At 35.7% G+C, this 23298-nt stretch overlaps 1 protein-coding gene across 1 annotated transcript in view; it reads right to left on the minus strand.

Moving 5' to 3' along the window:
- The window catches only part of KIF11 (kinesin family member 11), a 61828-nt gene that overhangs the window by 11660 nt on the left and 26870 nt on the right, over positions 1 to 23298 (minus strand). The window contains exons 12-20 of the mRNA XM_001502579.7: positions 22197 to 22292; positions 16292 to 16380; positions 11200 to 11287; positions 10394 to 10582; positions 9276 to 9483; positions 8174 to 8346; positions 6397 to 6522; positions 5718 to 5876; positions 3158 to 3264 (exon numbers count right to left, since the gene is read on the minus strand). Of these exons, the coding sequence (XP_001502629.1) occupies positions 3158 to 3264; positions 5718 to 5876; positions 6397 to 6522; positions 8174 to 8346; positions 9276 to 9483; positions 10394 to 10582; positions 11200 to 11287; positions 16292 to 16380; positions 22197 to 22292 (1235 nt within the window). The remainder of the gene's footprint in view (positions 1 to 3157; positions 3265 to 5717; positions 5877 to 6396; positions 6523 to 8173; positions 8347 to 9275; positions 9484 to 10393; positions 10583 to 11199; positions 11288 to 16291; positions 16381 to 22196; positions 22293 to 23298) is intronic.

Consider the following 23298-nt stretch of genomic DNA (forward strand, 5'->3'; position numbering starts at 1 on the left):
ACTAGTGTCATCAAAGTCCTAGAAGCAGAGAAGAAAAAGTATAGGGCTGAAAAATATTCAAAGAAATAATGGATGAAAATTTTCAAGTTTGGTCAAAAGCATAAGTCTACAGATTCAAGAAGCTCAGCAAACCCAAAAGGATAAATTCAAAATACCTAAGAAGACACAATATAATCAAACTTCTAAAAGCTAAAGACAAAGAAAAAAATCTTGAAAGCAGCTACAGAGAAACTGCCTATAGGGGAACAATTATTTGAATGACAGTGGATTTCTCATCTCATGGAGGCCAAAAGGAAATGGACAACATATTCCAAGTGCTGAAAGAAAAGAACTGTTAACCCTGAATTCTATATCCAGTGGAAATATCTTTCAGGAATGAAGGGGAAATGAAGACATTCTCAGACAAAGGAAAACAGAACTTGTGGCCAGCAGACCTACCCTGAAAAGACTAAAAGAAGTTCTCCAAACAGAAGGAAGCTTGGAACTTCAGGAAGAAACAACTGAATGGGCAAAAACAGGGGTAAATAAAATAGAATATCCTCATGAGTTTAGAATATCCATCAGCAAAAAATTGAAACTTGACAAACCTCATACCTTATACAAAAAATTTCAAATGGATCAGGGATTCAAGTATTTATTTTAAAGATTGGCACCTGAGCTAACAACTGTTGCCAATCTTCTTTTTTCTTTTTTCTGCTTTTTCTCCCCAAATCCCCCCAGTACATAGTTGTGGGTCCTTCTAGTTGTGGCATGTGGGATGCTGCCTCAACATGGCCTAACGAGCAGTGTCATGTCCATGCCCAAGATCCAAACTGGTGAAACCCTGGGACGCTGAAGCAGAGTGCGCGAACTTAACCACTCGGCCACAGGGCCAGCACCTGGATCAGGGATTTAAATCTTACATAAAATTATAAAACTTCTAAAAGAAAACATTAAGTCTAGTATGTGAGACTGGCAAGCAATGAGGCTACAGAGACATTAAACTCTAATGCAGAAATCAGCAAACTTTTTCTTAAAAATCCAGATAGCAAATATTTTAGGCTTATGGGCTACATAGTTTTTGATGTACCTTTGCTGTGCAAAGGCAGCCAAAGATAGTCAAAGGAAACACGTAAACAAATAGGCATGGCTATGTCCAATAAAACTATCTGCAATAACAGGCATCCAGCCTGCCAGCCATAGTGGGCCAAATCCCGCTCTAATTAGTAAGTATATACACTCGCGTGCCGTATAACAACATTCCAGTCAACAATGGACTGCATATACAATGGCGGTCCCATAAGATTAGTACCATATAGTCTAGGTGTGTAGTAGGTGATACCATTTAGGTTTGTGTAAGTACACTGTATGATGGTCGCACAATCACAAAATCACCTAACAATGCATTTCTCAGAACTTATCCCTGTTGTTAAGCAATGCATGACTGTATTTCATCACTAGTATGGGGTAGAAATTGTGAAATTACTTAATGTGTCTTCTAAGATTGAGCAAATAAGTAAATATATTGAAAGCCAGGTTTCTCACTGTCTGAAAAGGAAGCACAAATGTAGACTAGAAAGATATTTATGTGCACGCACACACACACACACACACACAGATTTCTAGCTGTGTCTACCTAGAACAAATGACACTCCAGTAGCAATGAGCGCACCTAGTGCCCAGACCTTGGTTTCTATTAATATGATTCCAGAACTGGGCCTGAGAAAGTACAAGATGAGCCTGGAATATCTTGTAATAGCAAAAAGTAAGAAAATGCTCAAAAAGAATAGGTCATATCAAGAGAACACAGGAGCCAAATTGAAGAGGCTCTCACTCATCAAACTGGGATAATTTCAAGGGCTGGCCCAGTGGCATAGTGGTCGAGTTCACGTGCTCCACTCCAGCAGCCCAGGGTTCACAGGTTCAGATCCCAAGTGCGGACTTACACAGTGCTTATAAAGCCATTCTGTGGCGGCGTCCCACATACAAAAAAAGAGGAAGACTGGCACAGATGTTAGCTCAGCAACAATCTTCCTCAAGCAAAAAGAGGAGGATTGGCAACAGATGTTAGCTCAGGGCCAATCTTCCTCACCAAAACAAAACAAAACAAAACCCTGGGACAATTTCATCATCAAAATAAGTAACAGTGGATTATAACCCAGAGGATAAAAGAATCCATGAGTACACGCTAACATAAATAAATGAATAAGAATAAGTGGGAGGGGAAAGGGAAAACTCTCCCCCTCAATAGAATGCCAACTAACAAATGAAGAAGGAATGATGAAATTAGAAAAAAGATCATTTGACAACCACTATCATTATAATTGTTTCAGACATGTGCATCAATACATGTTAAGAGGAAGAGGATACTTATGTAGTTTCAAAGTATCCCCCCATAAATTCCTTATTATTTGCAAAGGAAAAGATTAACTTTACAATGGAGAAATCTGGAGGACAACATGGTAACCAAGTTACCAAAGTGAAATAAAACATCACCAATTATGAGACAAATAGCTATCGTGTACTTCTTGATATCTGAGATGCACTGAAAATATACCACTTTTGTGGTATTCTTGACAACTGCAACTAATCATGAAGGCCAACCCCCACTGAGGGACATTGTACTAAATAAATATTCCACACTCTTGCAAAAAGGAAAGGTCATGAAAGATAAAGACTAAAGAACTGCTCCAGATTAAAGGAGATGCGAGAGACATGACATTTAACTGCAATGTGTCATCCTGGATTAAATCCTGGACCAGAAGGAAAATCTTTTTCTTTTCCTATAAAGGACAGTAGTGAGACAGTGGCAAAATTTGACTTAGGTCTGTATATTAGATAATAGTTGCTATCAATATTAATTTTCTGACAAAATAATTGTGCTATGGTTATATAAGAGAGATCCTTGTTTTTAGGAAATACAGACTGGAGTATTTAGGGGAAAGTGGGCATTAGGACTGTAACTTATTCACAGCTAGTTCAAAAAACATATATAATATATACATAATACTAGAGAGAGAGGAGGAGAGGAGAGAGAGGGAATGAGAATGATAAAGCAAACAATAAAAAGTTAAATGAGAAATTGGGTTGATAGTATTTATACTATTTGAAGCTTTTTATTCTGAAATGACTTCAGGCAGAGAAAAGGAAAGTTACAGAGAATTTAAAAACAGCTTACTGCTCTGTATTTTCTTGGACATTGTTAAGTGGTTTCTGGATGTTTTCACACTTTTCCTCCAAAGCACAGAACCTCTCTGCCCAAAGACTGATTAACTGGCCAAGTTCCTGTAAGAAAGGTGTGGGGAGGGGAAGCGATTGAAATTATGACACTTCAACTTTTTTTCTATACTGACATGAAGTATTTTCCCATGGGTGAGAATTATACAAATTCCTAACAAGCGATCTTTAACTCCACCCCTCTCTTGCAGAGAAGAGAGGAGTGGAAGTAATATTAAAAGGATAATATTATAGGGATTTTTAAAAAAGTAAGTAATTAGCAAACTTTTCTATTTTAACTATTAGTAACAAATTACTTTCAGTGTACCTCAAAACCAAATACACCAACCAAATACACCAAGATGTCACATTATGTTTGAGAACCACTTAGACAAATATACACAGTTGTTTCTTAATTGATAACACTACTAAAAGGGAAAAGTAATGCTGATAATCTAATGGGTCAAGCAGTCCAAAAATATTATCAATTATTGCAGGTGAAACATTTTACAGAACCTAGTTGGATCATATTAATAAAATGTAAATAGTTTTACCTTTGCTCATACTTGGCATCTTTAAAAACAAGCTCTTACAGGCACATGACATGGTATGGACTTACATTGCAAAATGAGGAAGCTACACTAAAGACCAAGGGAGAGCTGAAAACGCATCCAGCATCCTTCTTCACTGTTCAGTCCATTAGCTGGCCAACATCTCTGAATATCACATCAGATGACAATACATATCTAACACTTTGAGTATGAATAAAGTCTGTCAGTATTTTTACTAGTCTCAAAGTAAAGAGAAATGCAGATATTATCAGATTTAGCTACTTCTAAACAGGTGTTCAGAGTTTTACATAATTGTTTTGTTAATGCTAACTTCAAGTTCTAGAAAATCTAAGAAACAGCTCACTTACTAAACTTGCTTCCTTAAAGCCAGGGATGTCAAACCATTCATGATACTTTTCAGATCATAGGTGTTTTGTTTGTTTTTAAACAATTGCTTACCAATTTTAAATATTTCAAAACAGCTAATTTATAAAAAGCTAATCTACCTTAGAATATATACCTAGAAAGTTCTAGACAGGTTTAAGGTAAATACCCCATGCAGAAGTATGAGAAATGGCTCCAATTTCAGATTTCAAGAATATGTTCTAGAAACATATAGAAGAGCCTCTCAAAAACGGATGCCTTTCAAGTAATATAATCACACTACCACTAGTAGATGATCTAAATATTGTTAGATGCTCACAGGCCTCAGTTTCCTCATTAGAAGACTGCACTAATAATAGAACCGGTATTTATATTGGTGGGAGGAATAAACACACAGTGAGTTGCTCAATATTAACTATTATTTTTGCTAATTTCTGATGTTAATCCTTTCTCTGAAAAGTTTCATGCTTATCAATTAAGGAAACAATCTTATTTTAAAGTTGCATTTATTCTTACCTAAAAATCTTGGAAGTGTTTCCCTTCTCATTTTGGGGGACATGAAATGAATTCCCCGTCCCTCACTTTCCAAAGAAAAAGAATCCTTTACTACTTACTAAATCATATCAGCAGTTTTACTGACTAGAGTTCTGTCATGTAGTAATAACCTCATGTAAAGTAAAACTTCAGACATTCATTACTAAGGTCTTAAGTATACCAGGAGTTGTTTTCCATGTATCTGACATTTATAGACTATGACTTCCCTGGTTTAGAGGTTTGGTTTAAAGCCTCATATACTTCATATAAATACATTATATTTATAATCTATTAATAAAAATTAAGAATTGTATTAATTTACTGCAATTTAAATGTCTGACATTGATGAGACAGAAATAGTAAGAAAATGTAGGGCATAGTTTACAACAGAAAATATCCATGTCACCCAGGAAAAAAACAATTTAACAAGTTATAATGTAGACACATGTTCTTTTTAAATGCTACAACCATTTTCTTCTAATTGTACTCCCAAAGGTATGTTTCTCCAGCTTCATCTTTCATCTTGGTATCAGGAAATGACTGTCTGTCTTATTGGGCTTTAGCGTAGGGTTCTACATGTAGCAAATGCTCAAATATTAACTGATCAAGAAAAGTATTCTCGGGGCCGGCCCAGTGGCACAGTGGTTAAGTGCACACGTTCTGATTCAGCAGCCCAGGATTCGCCGGTTCCGATCCCGGGTGCGGACATGGCAGCACTTGGTAAGCCATGCTGTGGCAGGCGTCCCACGTATAAAATAGAGGAAGATGGTCATGGAAGTTAGGTCAGGGCCCGTCTTCCTCAGCAAAAAAGAGGAGGACTGGCAGTACTTAGCTCAGGGCTAATCTTCCTCAAAAAAAAGAAAAGAAAAAAGAAAAGAAAAAGAAAAGTATTCTCAATTATTTTACATGAATTACTGTTAGAAGCACCAGTGGCTATGGTATTTTCAGGTTTCTAAATTAGTTATATAGCATTCAGATTGTGTAACAAAGATTATCAAGTTAAAGATCATAAAGCTTTCTTTTTACACTCCCCAAATCACCTAAGTAAGATACCTGTGAATGGATCTCCTTTAACGTCTTCAGGGCTTCAGTTAAGTTTTCACACAGCTTCCGTGACTCATCCAAGGAAGATACTGTATTTTCTTGCAGTTCATGTAGATTGCTACACAATGTACTAAGAAAGTCATCCATTTCTTTTTTCTGATCTTCTATCTTTAAAGAAAAAAAATTAATTTCTTTCACTTTTTAAATTAAAAAGGCTTTTTTAGTTCATTTACTTTTTATTTTTTCGAATACATTACAAAATAGAAAAGGGAAAAAACAATATGCAAAGTTCCTTTCTCTCTCCAGTCCCTGGAAGCCCAGTCCCACTCGTGCCTTTGAGACGACTGCTACGATTTTTAAACATTTCCAGATATTTTATGCATATTTAGGCATATATGCAAGCATATGTGTGTATACATTTATATATGTATCTTCCTCACCATCTATATGCTCTATATGCTACTATGTAAATGTGAACATTTATCTTGAAGTCATTCCCTCTCATTTTTCTTAGCCATGATTCTGCTGACCCTATCAATGGCAGAAAGCATCCTGTCTCCTCCCTCCTCCAGATTCCTTCTCACAACCCATGGGTTTTGCATGTAGACATATCTCCAGGTGTGGCCACAGAGTGTCTTTCTTAAACAACAATTCGATTTTGAGATATTAAGAATGTAACATTTGTTACCTTATTAGCCACTGTCAATGAAGTCTTGAAAATATGCTTTAGCTGGCTATTGATTTTCAGTATAGACACCACAGTCGGGGATAAAACTGTTTCCAGTGAACTTAGAAGATCAGTCTTAAGTATATTCTGGTTTTAAAAATAAACAAACAAGTCTTTAAAAAGAATATTTTCACTTCCATACACCTGGCTGGTTAAATGATATCTTAAAAACTTTAACTAAACACATGCATATTAAAATTCTAAATGTCCACTCTCTATTCTTTATAACCTACAAAGCCTATTTATTACTAGAGTTTATATTCAGCATGTCACTTAATCCTGGCTATAGTAATTTAGAAAATGGTCACTTGGTGTACAATAGACTCTTAATCATCTAATGCAACAATAGTCAGAAGAATTCAGAAGAGGAGAAAATGACAGTCATTTGATAAGATTTCAGCATTGCAAACAAAGGAAATTAAAAAAAAAACCCTACAAATACATTTTAACAAAATAAATTTCAAACAAGTTTAGGTTACTAGTCAGAAAGGCTGAGACCAATAACCTTCAAAAGTAGGCTGTGGGCTGCAAGTATTTAAATTTCAAGACCTAATGACTTATTGTATCAAAAGAACTTGTCAGGGTTCTTCTTCTTGTCAAGGTAGGGGGAAAGTTGAGAAATGTATTATAGATTGAGAATTTCCATAAAAAGGAAAAAAAATTCCAACAAGTTCCTTTCACTAGGGGAGGGGTGAAGAACTATGAAGGAAATAATTAGTAAATACTTAAAAGATAACTGGTATTCTTTTGGAAAGAAGAACTATCATACTAATTTCAACTCATGTGGGAACAGTAGTCATCTCTTTGACTCAACAAATAATTATAACTTGGTAGGAAGACATCAACAAATACAGACAACTATTCAGTGAATGAATCAATTTCCACAAAGTTAGTATCAAGAGAGCATCTTTTAATTTTGTGAAATTTGGGCAATTGAAGAAATCTATCAAATAGTGTCATACAAGCACTGAATCTAGGCAGTGTCAGCTAACATTTGTAGCATTTCCTTGGAAAATGTTCAACGAATATTGTTAAACTCAAAAAGGGAGGCAGAGAGCCTGCACAAAGAGGAAAACAAAGTAAGTGATATGGCCAAGAACTTCTTAGACAAAAGGTGCAATTACAAAATAAAGAGTACACAAATCAGGTATGGAGAAGGTAACACTGAGTGTAATTAGATGAGTGACTTATATAGAACTATGAAAAAGAGCCTTACAGTTAAGGCCCAGAAGCACTTAATCACACATATCTGAAACCACAAACTGTTATATGTGTTCCTAGAATTTTATAAGTTTTTTTTCTTGCACGTTTTTTCGTATTACTATAGTTATAAAATTAACCACTTAATATTCCCTTCTGTTTGGATCATTGTAACATCACCACAACCATTCCAGGATTCCAATCTCTGAGCCAAGTGACAAACTGTAGGTCCCTTGATTTATTCTGGAGGTAAACCTACTCTTTCTTGTTATTAGAAGAGTTACTAACTTCTACTCTCAGTGTTACAAGCTATAAGTGAAAAAAGTTTCAAAGTTGGTTATATGTATTTGGAAATTAACACTTCTGGGAGAAAAAAACAGGGAAGAGATTTGTCTTTAAAAAATATAAACCTACTGTCTTAAAGCAATATGTTTATCATTGTGTCTAGTAAGGCTTAAGATGAAAGAAGAGCAGTTAACATTGTTTTAGAAGACTTATCAAATTAACCCTTCAAAAGTACTTTAGGAGATTTACTAACAATCAATGTCTGAAGTACAGTTTTACTTTCTGCTGCTAATGATTGTTCTTCTAACATGATGTTAGAAATCTGAGAAACACGTGTAGACACATTTTCTGGAATAGACGTGAGAGATCCGAGTGCTGCTGTAGTAATGGCATCTAATGCAGAGACACTGGAAGACAGCAGGTTACCTATACAAAGACAAAAGCAAATTTGACATAAATATATTTAAATATAGTTAAGATCACTTCAAAGAGGTTGCCAAAATTATATCCTTAGTGGGAAAATTGTAATAACAAATAAGCTTAAAATAATTGGCTCACTACATAAGGAAATATTTTAAATATAAATTATATATGTTCTATAGCAGTCTGTAAGCATTTGACATATTTATAGGTATATCAGGCCCATAATTATAACTCACAGTAAACCAAGAATTATAATATTTATTATAAAATTAATCTCCAAAAGTAATATATAGTATTACAGTAGGTAAAAGAGGTTATAAAAGAAAAGAGAAACTAGAAATCAATTAACAAAATTCATAGTGGTTGGCTCAAAGTGACTAGATTATAGGCAATTTAAAAAAATTTTACATTTCTGCATCTTCCAAATTTTCTATAATGAGGATAACACTTTCATAAGTAAAATAATAAAGATATTTTTGTAAATGAAGATAACAATGGCTATGGTTAAAAATGATACACATATTCTGACAATATAGCAAATATTCAAGATATACATTCTTGAAAGAAAAAAAGTTGCAGAATGTTTATGCACAGAAAACTTCTAGAAGGAAACTCATGAAATTTAACAGTAATATCTATGAAGAATGATGCAAAGTCAGGGATTAAGGGGACTTTTACTTCTAAAGTTTATACACAGTTTACTGTTTAATAGACATAACAATTTACAGAAAACAACAACAAAAAATAACTAAGATTTGTTTTAATTCAAAGACAGTAAAAGCATTAACCCTTAGTCTGAACAGACAGTGGTATTATTGGAAGAGACTAGAGATACTGTCACCTGAGTTTTTTATGACATTAAATGATCAATTTGAAATTAGTCTCACGCTAAACACACACGCACTAGAATCATCAGCAATGCTTGAACTTACCAAACAAGGTCTTGTGAACTTCTAGCATGGCCTTTTGTTTTGCGCTGCCATCCTTAATTAATTCCTCCATACTATTAAACAGACTATTCAGGTTTTTGCCAAAAATATCTCGAGCTTCTGCATTGTGCTCATCAACTGCTTTCTTACGATCCAGTTTGGAATGGAGACCAGATACATCTTTTGTAGTTTCTTCAACTGTGTTAAGCAACTAAACATGATTTTTAAAAACAAATGTTGATAAGATGGACATGATGAAAGCAGTCTAACGAAAATATCTGTGCTATGTAAGGATTTCTCCTGATAAGAACTAGTAAGTTTTATACATGATATCAGAAGAAATTTTTAAACTCATGGATAGATCCAGGAATGTTTATTTCCCCTCCCCTAGCCATTTAGGCATGGAAAACTGATTCTACCAATCTTTTATAGTAATTATGCTCCCTCACAAACTTTTTTCCTATTATGTGTTACTATTTCCTCAAAAGTACACCTAATGAAAAATCAACTACTTTCAACATCTTCCATCATCAGAACGTACTAAATTCTTGATGACAGATTAGTTTTAACCACAACCACAGGGGAAAGCATCAACATCATTATTCTAAATGTCCACAAAGTATATTAAAGTCATGTTCTATTTTCAAACCTTCAGGAATAGGGGCTGGCCCTGTGGCTGAGTGGTTAAGTTTGCGTGCTCTGCTTTGGTGGCCCAGGACTTTGCCAGTTCGGATCCTGGACGCAGACATGGCACTGCTCGTCAGGCCACGTTGAGGCGGCATCCCACATAACACAACCAGAGGCACTCACAACTAGAACATACAACTACGTACTGGGGATCTTTGGGGAGAAGAAGAAAAATAAAAAGATTGGCAATGGTTGTTAGCTCAGGTGCCAATCTTTTAAAAAAAACCCAAAACTTCAGAAATAGTTTTTTCTAAAGTTAGCATCTCTAGTGAAAAAAATTTAGATGAAATAGTAAAATACTATTTTTTAAATTGATAGAAATAACATTTGGGGTGAATAAATAGAATTTCACAATTAATGCTTAAGCAAAGAAAGTCACTTTTACCCATTCTCTAATTTCTTTAATGTGGTACAAATCAAAACGAAGGACAAACCCTGCTGGCAGCGTCATGAAGCTTCTCTTCAGTACTTTCCAAAGCTGATGTGATATATTCTTCTTTAACAAGCTGTAATTTAGTTTCTTGTAAATGTTTCTGAGTGGTTTCAAGTTCCTGTGTCTTATTTTGCAGGTCAGATTTACACTGGTCAAGTTCATTTTTATTATCCATAAACAATTCTGTAACCTAAACATAACATATTAAACATTTTTTTTAAGAATAAAAAAATGCTGACCTGCTTGGTGAGACACCTGGCTAGTTCAAAATATAATATCAGAAGAACAAAACAAATTATTTCCATGTAAAAGCTGTAACAAGTTACCAGGTAGGTTAGCACATTTCATATGGTGTCTGGTTTCTTCCTAAAATTTCATTAAAAATAAAGTAACAAGTTCTAGTGTAGTGGTCCTAATTCTGCAGGTTCCTTCCAACACTGCCACCTGCAGGATGGCACAGAAGGGTCAAGTCTTTCCACTTACTTATTTAACGTCTTGTTTCTCCCAACACCTACATTCCCTCATCTGATAACTATGTTTTTGAAAATGTCTCAGCATTCACTATTTAGCTTTAACAATAAAATCACTCAATTCAGTTAACTTCTTGTGATGTTGCATTAATATAAATGTCAAAAGAGACGGCTTCATTATCATTGATGACAGTAAAACTATGATACTACTTACTTTTAGTATAAGGGTCAGCAAGGAAAAAAACCTTGGGGAAAAAATATCAGGTCCCTCACATTCTGGCATTTTCTTTTAATATCTGCTTTCTACATAACATTCAATATTGTTCTGAACGCTTACCCTGCTTAGCTCCTCCTCGATGGCACTGATTTTTTCAATCAATTCTACAATCTGTTCTTCTTGAACAGTTAGTTTTCCACTCATGGCTCTAAAAAAAGTTTAATATAAGTTTAACAGTTAATATTTTTTCCTAATTCCTATAAAAGATATTCTAACACATGGGGAAACAAAAGACCGCGAATTGCTAAAGCAATCCTGAGCAAGAAAAACAAAGCCAGCGGAATCACAATCCCCGATTTCAAAACATACTACAAAGCTACAGTGATCAAAACAGCATGGTACTGGTACAAAAACAGGTCCACAGATCAATGGAACAGAATTGAAAGCCCAGAGATAAAACCACACATCTATGGACAGCTAATCTTCGACAAAGGAGCAGAGGGCCTACAATGGAGAAAAGAAAGTCTCTTTAACAAATTGTGCTGGGAAAACTGGACAGCCACATGTAAAAGATTGAAAATTGACCATTCTTTTTCACCACACACCAAAATAAACTCAAAATGGATCAAAGACCTAAAGATTAGGCCGGAAACAATAAGTCTTCTGGAAGAGAATATAGGCAGTACACTCTTTGACATCAGTTTCAAAAGAATCTTTTCAGACACTATAACTCCTCAGTTGAGGGAAACAATAGAAAGAATAAACAAATGGGACTTCATCAGACTAAGAGCTTCTTCAAGGCAAGGGAAAACAGGATTGAAACAAGAAAACAGCCCACTAATTGGGAAAAAATATTTACAAGCCACTTATCTGACAAAGGGTTAATCTCCATAATATACAAAGAACTCACACAGCTCAACAACAAAAAAACAAACAACCCGATCAAAAAATGGGCAGAGGACATGAACAGACATTTCTCAAAAGGAGATATGAATATGGCCAATAGACACATGAAAAGATGTTCATCATCGCTAATCATCAGGGAAATGCAAATCAAAACTACACTAAGATATCACCTTACACCTGTTAGATTGGCAAAAACATCCAAAACCAAGAGCGACAAATGTTGGAGAGGTTGTGGAGAAAAAGGAACCCTCATACACTGTTGGTGGGAATGCAAACTGGTACAGCCACTATGGAAAACAGTATGGAGATTTCTCAAAAAGTTAAAAATTGAAATACCCTATGACCCAGCCATCCCATTACTGGGTATCTATCCTAAGAACCTGAAATCAGAAATCCCAAGAGTCACTTGCACCCCTATGTTCATCGCAGCATTATTTACAATAGCCAAGACGTGGAACCAACCTACATGCCCAGAAACTGATGATTGGATAAAGAAGATGTGGTATATATACACAATGGAATACTACTCAGCCATAAAAAAAGACAAAATTGGCCCATTCCCAGCAACGTGGATGGACCTCGAGAGTATTATGTTAAGCGAAATAAGCCAGTCAGAGAAAGATGAACTCTATATGACTCCACTCATAGGTGGAAGTTAGTATATTGACAAGGAGATCTGATCGGTGGTTACCAGGGAAAAGGGGGGGTGGGGGGAGGGCACAAAGGGGGAAGTGGTGTACCCACAACATGACTAACAAGAATGTACAACTGAAATCTCATAAGGTTGTAATCTATCATAACATTAAAAAAAATAATAATAAAAAAAATAAAAAGATATTCTAACACAATTGTGGCAGTTACACATCATCTCTATCATTTAACGGTGATAATGATGCCTAAGTGTCAATAAGCAATAAATACAAATTGCAAAAAAACAATATATTCCTTGTCCTTGTTTTATAAATGGACCGTTTTTCTTATCTTCATTTTAAAATGGAGAGTTCCTCCCTATGAGGGGAAGAAAGCATGTGTGCATATAAAATTTGAGAAGCTACAAAGCTGACAAAAGACTGTAACTTACAGAGAGTAGAGATGGGGGGATACAACCTACGCGTCTGTTTTCAGGAATATAGAGTATAAGCAGGACACCCAGAATCCAGGAAAAGTTTGGGACTTGAAGGCATCAGGTGTCGCAGGAGGAGGAGGTGAGATAAGGGGCTAAAAACTAAAGAATTGAATTAAAGTATATATACAGAGCAATTACACCTGCTGCCCCTGCCCACATACTCCAATACACACCCAACACACACAGCCACTGTCACTACAAAATCCTCATGCGATCAAAAGATTATTCTCTAGAGCACAGTTCCTCAGCCTCAGCACTACTGACATTTTGGACCAGATAATTCTGGTCCACTTTAATGGGTCTTTCTGATTTCCTGAGCATTAGCAAGTTTCAGAAGTAAGTGCTGAAACTTGTATTCTTCTAGTTCCTTCATAACTACCAACAATTTTCTATTCCACAATGAGCTTACATGATAAAGATTCTTTTTTTTTACCCCCTGCTGAGGAAGATTTGCCCTGAGCTAACATCTGTTGCCAATCTTCCTCTTTTGGTATGTGAGGCGCTGCCACAGCATGGACACTGTTGAGTGGTGTAGGTCCATGCCTAGGAACCGAACCCAGGCCACAGAAGCAGAGTGCACCCAACTTAACCACTAGGTCACTGGGGCTGGCCCACAAAGATTCTTTTGTGAATGCAAATTTCCTCAAATTATTAGCTAGAGATATCGTTGATAAAGGAAAAGCTAAAACTGACATGTAAGAGGAGAATTAATTTTAAGTCTTTTGATTAACTATACTAGTTCTTTATTGGAAATGGGTCTTTTATGTAGAATGGGATATCTGAAATGCTTTTCTTACACTGAATGTACAAGAGGTAATGCAACATTGTTATTTCCTGGATGACACAGTTTTGATATAGTTTTAAAAGGTCTATTAAGTGTGGGGTAAATAATGCATTATCCTGTTTTAAATGTTGGTTGCAGCTTTTGTGATCCTTCTCTGACTTGCAGTGTAATAATTCCAAAAGCTTTTTCAGAAAGAACTTTGTTTCAGATTACGCCTCATATCTATTAGAGAGCAAACAATCTTTTCAATCACAGGATTGACAAACTAGAAATAAAGTTAGCTCCTATCTAAAATACATCAAAGAAATGGACAAGAGAAGATAAGAAGAAAATTAGACAATCAGTCCACGAGGTCCAATGTTTGACTACTAAGAGCAGAAGATACTCTCTTACCAAATTAAAGGAGAAAACCACTTGAAGACATTCATTGATTGCCTACTAAGCAGCCATTTCCAGCATCCAGATTTCCTTTGGGGAATGACTCTCAGTCAAGCTATAGGGGGCTAGGCGCGGCCAGACCCTATCCCTAGATCCAGGGAGTAAGCCTAACTGCTCAAGACCATCAGGGAAATTCAAGTCCCTTGCTAGTTACTGGTACATACATGGACACAACTCAGGCCTAAACTAACCAATCAGTGATGTTCCCCTGGCCAGTTTTGCTGGTTAAAGGGTAGGCAGCCTCTCATCCGTACTGGACATGAATGAGACAGCAGGTAGCTGCTCTGCTGCTGATCACCATGCTTGATGACCAGCCAGCCCTGGGAGAAGGCCACCACTCAGGACAAGAGGGGGAAGACACAGAAACCGGATCCTTGAGTCACAGGATTAAACAACTATGAAGCTCATTCTATCCCTTGATGTTTTAAGACACTTTAAATTGGTTTTCTAGCAACAAGAGCAGTCTGATACCAAACTTAAAGGTATAAAAAGTGTTTGTTGAATAAAAATTAATGTATAAAATATATAAAATGGTAGAAATAGGAACACCTATGAAGTGAACATTCAAAAAATATAATGAAACACTGTAGTGTGTATGATGTAGAAGTATAATCTGAAAACCAGAGAAACAGAAAAGAAAGAAAAGAATAAAAAATACCAAGTAAAAGAATTAAGTGCAGGGGGCCGGCCCAGTGGCCTAGCGGTTAAGTTCATGTGCTCCGCTTCAGTGGCCGGGATCCCAAGTGTGGACCTACACACTGCTTATCAAACCATGCTGTGGCAGGCGTCCCACATATAAAGCAGAGAAAGATGGGCACGGATGATAGCTCAGAGCCAATCTTTCTCAACAAAAAGAGGAGGATTAGCAGCGGATGTTAGCTCAAGGCTAATCCTCGTCAAAAAAAGAACTAAGTGCAAATTTACGAAAGAATTTTTTGTAAAAATGTTTTTGCCCACTGGGTATGGGCTATGAAAGAACCAAACAAAACTAAAGTCACATAAAAAAAAATAAAAGGAGGACTATTGTTTAATAACCTGTGATACTAGTAGACTATAAATTTGAACATTCGTAAAGTTAGCATATGAACCAATTAGGAGGATGTAGCACATTATGATAACTGAAAATAACATGAAAAAAACTGAGTTTATTAAATGATTTATATACTTTTACAACGGTCATATAGTGAAACATCTATAAAAAAAGTGAGCCAAAGATTATAGTAAAATGCTTTTAGTTAATATCAATTAGCTCTAAATACATTTTCTCATTATTAATAATTTTTAAAATGTCCTGTGAAAGCCACCCTCCTTAATATCTTCAAAGATAAATGCAATCAGGAATTTTCAAGTTTTAATCCTTAGCATCCCACTTGCCTTCTGCCCTTGTTTAATCTGTTGTTGTTTCTACATAAAGCTTCAGTAGAAGCTTTCCTTTGGACAAACTACTCAAAGGCTTAAAAGTGAAGAGATTCCTGGTTGCCAGGGGTTGGGGATCATTGGGGAAGAGGAGTGGGTATGACTAGAAAGGGGTAGCAAGATGGAGATCTTTGTGATGACAGGAATGTTCTCCATCTTAATTGTAGAACTATGAGAATCTACAAATGTGATAAAATGGCATAGAATTATACACATTGTACCAATGTCAATTTCTCAGTTTTGATACTGTACGAACGTTATGTAAAAGGTAACCATTAGGGGAAACTGGGAGAAAAATACATGAGACCTCTCTGCACTCTTCCTTCAACTTCATGTGAATCTATAATTATTTAAAATAAAAGTTATATAAAAAGTTTTTAAACTGTTTGATAACTACTTGTTAACATCAAAACAAAAAGAAGCAATTAGAGGCACTAGGTACAAAGATATAAAGATTTACTGTCAAAAAGTAACTTTTACTTCAAACAGGCTATCAGAAAATGCTTATTCTTAGACATGAATTTCCATAGTCAAGGGCTTACCTATAATTTTCTTCAGAAATGTACACCCCATTTTTTTCACGGGCTGCAGCAAGATCTCGTTTCAGACGCTCTATCTCTTCTGTATATTCCTACAAAAGAAGAATGTTGTAGGTGTCAATTTAGCACTGAACTTTTTTTTCATTCAGTTTGGGGAGGACATGTAACAAATAAAACATAAAGTTAGCCCTTTCATGTTTTTTAAAACATAAAAAAGTAGGCTAAAAAGTCATAACCATACTTTTAATTCAATACTAAGCTGTTTAGAATAAAGTCTTTCAATAGCTTTCAAAGCTCCTTTAAATGCACTCACTATAAAAATATGGACTTCTGAAGAAAAAACACAGCCTCCAGTACCCAGGTTGGTATCCAAATGCATTTCACATTAAAATGAACCCAGATTCCTTAGAGAAGTGTCTGGTTCTCCGACTGGGGCAAGAAACATTCAAGATGAACCTGGAATACCTTGGCAAACAAAATAGGAAGGAAGCTAACAAACCGTGGCTAGTGAAGAGGACTCAAGAACCCACTTGAAGAGGTACTGACTAGCCAAAGAAGGGACAAAGTGACTATCAGGGAGGATAAGAACTACAATGGGCTAACACAAATATTTTATGTCCATGAGTTTATAATGACATTAAGAAAGCTAGGAAACCAAATCATTATTCTCAAAACTGTCAAATAAAGGAACAAATCAAGCATTTCTCCTGCGTTTACTATAAGAAGCATATGCCTGGGTAGCTGAGGGAAGGTTCCTTGTTATGGAAGTAGTCCGGCAATCAGTTAAGAAAGAACTGAATTAGAAAATTACCATTCTGCAACCCTTAAAAAACAAATGGATCACGTCTTTGAATATCATCAATTCCCCACAAAAAGAGAAAGAACCAGACATTCTGTGCTTCCTGGTGGGAGAACACACCATCAATTATGAAGTAGTCTTAGCAAAAATATGTAAATAAGATCAAACTTTAATCTATCAAGCCTCAAAATCCAACTACCAGTTTATAAAAAATACAAAGAACAGAATATGTCAAAAGACACTAGGGGAAAACTCTACAGGACAAATAATACGGGTACTTCCACAAACAAATTGTAAAGGGAGAAAAAAAATGCAAGGAGAAACTACGTATTCAGACCAAAAGATACATCAGAAAATTGCAAAGGGTAATAAGGCAAAGGAAACCAGGAACAAAGCAAAAAGACAACCCACCAACTAGGAGAAAATATTTGCAAATCATATATCTAACAAGCAGTTAATCTCCAAAATATATAAAGAACTCACACAACTCAACAACAAAAAACAAACAACCTGATCAAAAAATGGGCAAAGAATATGAACAGACATTTTTCCAAAGAAGATATTCAAGTGTCCAACAGGCACATGAAAAGATGTTCAACATCATCACTAATCATTAGAAAAATGCAAATCAAAACTACAATGAGATATCACATTACATCCATTAGAATGGCTATAATTACTAAGACAAAAAATAACAAACATTGGAGAGGATGTGGAGAAAGGGAACCCTCATACCACTGGTAGCAATGCGAACTGGTGCAGCTACTACGGAAAACAGTATGGAGATTTCTCGAAAACTTAAAAATAGAAATACCACACAATCCAGCTATCCCACTACTGGGTATTTATCCAAAGAACTTGAAATCAACAATACAAAGAAACTTATGCACCCCTATGTTCACTGCAGCATTATTCACAATAGCCAAGACGTGGAAGCAAGCCCACTGCCCAGTGACTGATGGATAAAGAAGAAGTGGTATATATACAATGGAATGCTACTCAGCCATAACAAAAGACAAAGTTGTCCCATTTGCAACAACATGGATGGGTCGACCTTGAGGGTGTTATGTTGAGCAAAATAAGCCATACAGAGAAAGATAAACACTGTATGATTTCACTCATGTGGAAGATAAACACATGGACCAAGAACAGATTAGTGGTTACGAGAGGGAAAGGGGGTTTGAGGGTGGGCATAAGGGATAAAGGGCACATATATATGGTGACTGACAAATAATAACGTACAATTGAAATTTCACAGTGTTATAAACTATTATGACCTCAATAAAAAATACCACAAAGGGTAAAACTTATTTGGATCCTAAAACAACTATTAAAAAATATGTATACATTGAAAAACTTGGAATTTTAAACACTGACTGAATACTCTATCATATTAAAGAAATATTTTCAAATATTTTTAGATTTAAAAATAGCATTAGGGTTCAAAAGATTCAAATGTCTAAATAAAATCAGTGCTTATAAAAGAGCCTGGTATTTTTAAAATAATGAATATAAAATCACTGTAGTGTTTCTCAGATCCTGACAATTTTGGGAACCTTTACGAAGAAAGTAGCTTTCTCATATAAACCTCCTTTTAAACTGTCTACCTGATTCCAAGAGTTCTTACCTAGCTACAGTAATTAAAACTGTGTGGTACTGGTGGAGGGCCAGACTTATAAATCCATGGAACAGAACAGAGAGCCCAGAGATAGGCCCACACAAAACTATGCCCAATTGATTTTTCAGAAAAGTGCAAAATCAATTCAATGAAGAAAATATATCCTTTTCAACAAAGGATACTAAAGCAATCCAGATACCCCAGAGGTGAAAAAAATGTGCCCTGACATCTTATCAAAAATCAAATCAAAATGGATCATGGACTTAAATGTGAAACGTGGAAATATAAAACTTTCCAAAAACAAAAATGGAAAAAATCTTCAGTATCTAGAGCTAGGCAGAGAGTTCTGAGAATTGACACTAAAAGCACAATTCATAAAAGTAAAAATTGATAAGTTAGGCCACGTGGAAATTAAAAACTTTTGCTCTCCAAAATTCCATATGAAAAGGATGAGAGGAGAAGCTACAGACTGGGAGAAAATAACTGTAAACACTTGTGACAAAGGACTAGCATCTAGAATATATTGAGAACTTTAAAGTCACACAAAAAAACCCCCAAATAATCCAATTGGAAAATAGACCTAAATAGAGGAACAGACATTTCACCAAAGAGGATATACAAACAGCAAATAAGCACACGAAATGATATTCAACATCATTAGACATTAGAGAAATGCAAGTTAAAACCCATCACACTTGGGAGAACGGCTAAAATAAAAAAGTTACTACACCAAATGCTGGCAAGGATGTGGAGAAACTAGATCACTCAAACATTGCTAATGGGAATGTAAAACAGTACAGCTACTCTGGAAAACAGCTTGGTAGTTCCTTAAAATTGTAAAGATTCAGGGGCTGGCCCCGTGGCTTAGAGATTAAATTCGGTGTACTCCACTTCCACAGCCTGGGTTTGGTTCCCAGGTAGAGACATACACGACTCATCAGCGGCCATACTGTGGCAGTGACCCCCATACAAATTAGAGGAAGATTTACACAATGACAGCTCAGGGCAAATCTTCCTCAAGCAATTGGCAATGGATGTTAGCTCAGGGTGAATCTTCCATAGCAAAAAAAAAAAAAAAAAAAAAAAAAAAAGGAAAGAAACAGAAAAAATTTCACTGTGCAACTTAGTAATTGTATTCTTGGACAATTATCTCAGAGAAATAAAATTTATATTTACACAAATACCTGTAAACAAATATGCACAGCAGTTTTATTTATAATTATGAAAAATTGAAATCAGCCCATGTCATTCAACAGGTGAATGGTTACACAAACTGTATGTATGGTACATACATACAATGGAATAATATGCAGCACTAAAAAGAAAGATCTATTGATACACACAACTCAGGCGAACTTCTAGAGACTTATGCTGAGTGAAAAAAGGCAATCCCAAAAGTCTACATACTGTGTGATTCTATTCAATAACATTTTTTTTTTTGGTGAGAAAGACTGGCCCTGAGCTGACATCTGTTACCAGTCTTCCTCCTTTTTGCTTAAGGAAGATTGTCCCTGAGTTAACATCTGTGACAATCTTCCACTATTGTATGTGGGATGCCACCACAGCATAGCTTGATGAGTGGTGTATTGGTTCTTGTCTGGGATCCAAACCTGTGAACTCTGGGCCACCAAAGCAGAGCACAAGAACCTAACCATTATGCCACCACGCCAGCCCCTCCATTCAATAACATTTTTGAAATGATAAAGTTTAGAAATAAAGGACAGATTACTGGATACCAGAGATTAGGAAGGGGAGGTAGGAGTGGAAAGGAAGTGATTATAAAAGGGCAATGTAAGGGATCCTTGTGATGATGGAACTGTTCAGTATCTTGACTGCAGTGGTGGATACATGAACCTACACATGTGAAAAAATTGTATAGAACTAAATACACACACACACATAAATGAATAGAAGGAAAACTGGAGAATAAGATCAGTGGATTGTTACTAATGTCAATATCCCTGTGGTGATATTTTACTATAGTTTGACAAAACGTACAAAGGATCTCTCTTTATTATTTCTTTTAATTGCATGTAAATGTATAAAAATTTCATATAGGGGCCGGCCCGGTGGCAAAGCGGTTAAGTTCGCACATTCCGCTTCTCGGCGGCCCAGGGTTCGCTGGCTCGGACCCTGGGTGCAGACATGGCACCGCTTGGCACGCCATGCTGTGGTAGGCGTCCCACATATAAAGTAGAGGAAGATGGGCATGATGTTACCTCAGGGCCAGGCTTCCTCAGCAAAAAGAGGAGGACTGGCAGTAGTTAGCTCAGGGCTAATCTTCCTCAAAAAAAAAAAAGGAAAAAAGAAAAAAAAATTTTCATATAAAAAACACAGTACCAAGAAAAGGAAAAGATAAGTCAGACTGAGAGGAAATATTTACAAATCATCTCATAAAGGACTTGTATCTAGAAGATATTAACAGCACTTTACAGCTTAATAAGAAGACAACCCAACTAAAAAGTGGGCAAAGGATTTGGACAGACGTTTCACCAAAAAAGATACACAAATAGATAAAAAGCATGTGAAAAGATGCTCAGTATCATTATGCATCAGGGAAATGCTAATTAAAACCACACTGATGTACTATTATACATTTATGAGAATGACTAAAATTAAAAAGACAGACTACAGCAAGTATTGGAGATGATGTGGAGAAACTGCAACCCTCATACACTGCTGGTAGAAATTTAAAGCGGGACAGCCACTTTGGAATACAGCTTCTTAGAGTTAAACATAAACTTAGTATAAGACTCAGATATTAAACTGCGAGGTATCTATCCAAGAGAAATGAGAACACACCAACACAGAGACTTATAAACAAATGTTCACTCCAGCATCACTGGAAATAATCCAAATGTCCATCGACTGGTAAACTGATGAACAAAATGTGATATTATCCATATAACGGGATACTATTCAGCAATAAAAAGAAATAAGCTATTCATACATGCTACAACACAGATGAAGCCCAAATGTTATGCCCAGTGAAAGAAGCCAGATGCAAAAGACCGAATATTATATGATTTCATTTATAGGAAATGTCCAGAAAAGGCAAATCTATAGACAGAAAGCAGATCAGTGGTTGCCTGACTGCAAAAGGGTCAAGGGGAACTTTATAGAGAGTTAGAAATTTTCTAAAACTAGATTGTGGTGATGTTGCACAACTCTATAAATGTACTAAACATCACTGAATTGTAGGCTTACAACAGGTGAATGTTATGGTATGGTAATTATACCCTAAAGCTGTAAATAAATAAGTAAATTTTATAAATGTAAATAAAGGCAAATCTGGCTGACTTGATACAGCTGGTAAAGTTAACATATTTGCGTTAGAAAAAACATTTTAACACATAAAGTATTTAGTTTAAATCATTAGATGAAAAAGCCTTACCACAGGCAATTTAACAATTCTAACAATACCTATTTCAGTTCCTTATTTTCGCATTTGTCAAACAAGATCATGTTACTCCACAAAAATTCACAATCACCTTAATAAGAGCTTTCTTGGTGAGCTTCTGGTTAACTTCAGGCTTATTCATTATGTTCTTTGCTCTATGAGCATATTCCAACGTACTCAGAGTTTCCTGTGATGAAAAGAAAAGGCCAGTTAGTGAAGATATTATGAGAATAATATAGTTTTGGTATCTAACATGTACTAGATAACTTAAAAATAATAATTCATGGTTATATCTAATCTAGAAATCTACCAAGACTACTAAACCCAACCTTTAAAAAGGAGGTTGTTCACACGACTTACAAATAATGTACAACTGAAATTTCACAAGGTTGTAAGCTATCATAACCTCAATAAAAAGTTAAAAAAAGCTGTCGAGCGGTTAAGTGCCCACATTCCGCTTCGGCGGCCCGGGGTTCACCGGTTTGGATCCTGGGTGCAAATATGGCACTGCTTGGCACGCCATGCTGTGGTAGGCGTCCCACATGTTAGCTCAGGGCCAGTCTTCCTCAGCAAAAAGAGGAGGATTGGCAGCAGTTAGCTCAGAGCTAATCTTCCTCAAAAAAAAAAAAGCGGTTGTTCAAAACACCATTATCTTTTTTTCCCTTCTCTTCAATTTTCAGGATCTTTAACCTTATGATAATTTATCTAATAATTTGTTACTTTAGATTAGCCTTAAAACTCAACAAATTCCATCAACTGATAAACAAAATGTCCTATATTCATATAATGGAATATTATTTGTCCACAAAAAGGAATGAAATATTGATACATGCTACAACATAAATGAACACTAAAAACATTATGCTAAATGAAAGAAGCCAGACACAAAAGAATACTTATTGTGTGATTCCATTTATATGAAATGTCCAGAATAGGCAAATCTACAGACTAAAAAAAGTAGATTACTAATGACCTAGGGTTTGGAGTGGGGTCAGATGAGGAGCAATTGCATGGGTTACAGGGTTTCTTTCTGGTGTAATGAAAATGTTCTAAACTTAGATTTTGGTGATGGTTGCACAGCTCTGTGAATACAGTAAAATCATTGAATTATACACTCATAATGGGTAACTTTTATGGTTACGTGAATTATATCTCAATCAAGATATTTTTAAAAAATGAAAGGGGAGTTAGAG

The sequence above is a fragment of the Equus caballus genome, chromosome 1 (genome assembly GCF_041296265.1).
Source record: "Equus caballus isolate H_3958 breed thoroughbred chromosome 1, TB-T2T, whole genome shotgun sequence".
Classification (NCBI taxonomy): domain Eukaryota; kingdom Metazoa; phylum Chordata; class Mammalia; order Perissodactyla; family Equidae; genus Equus; species Equus caballus.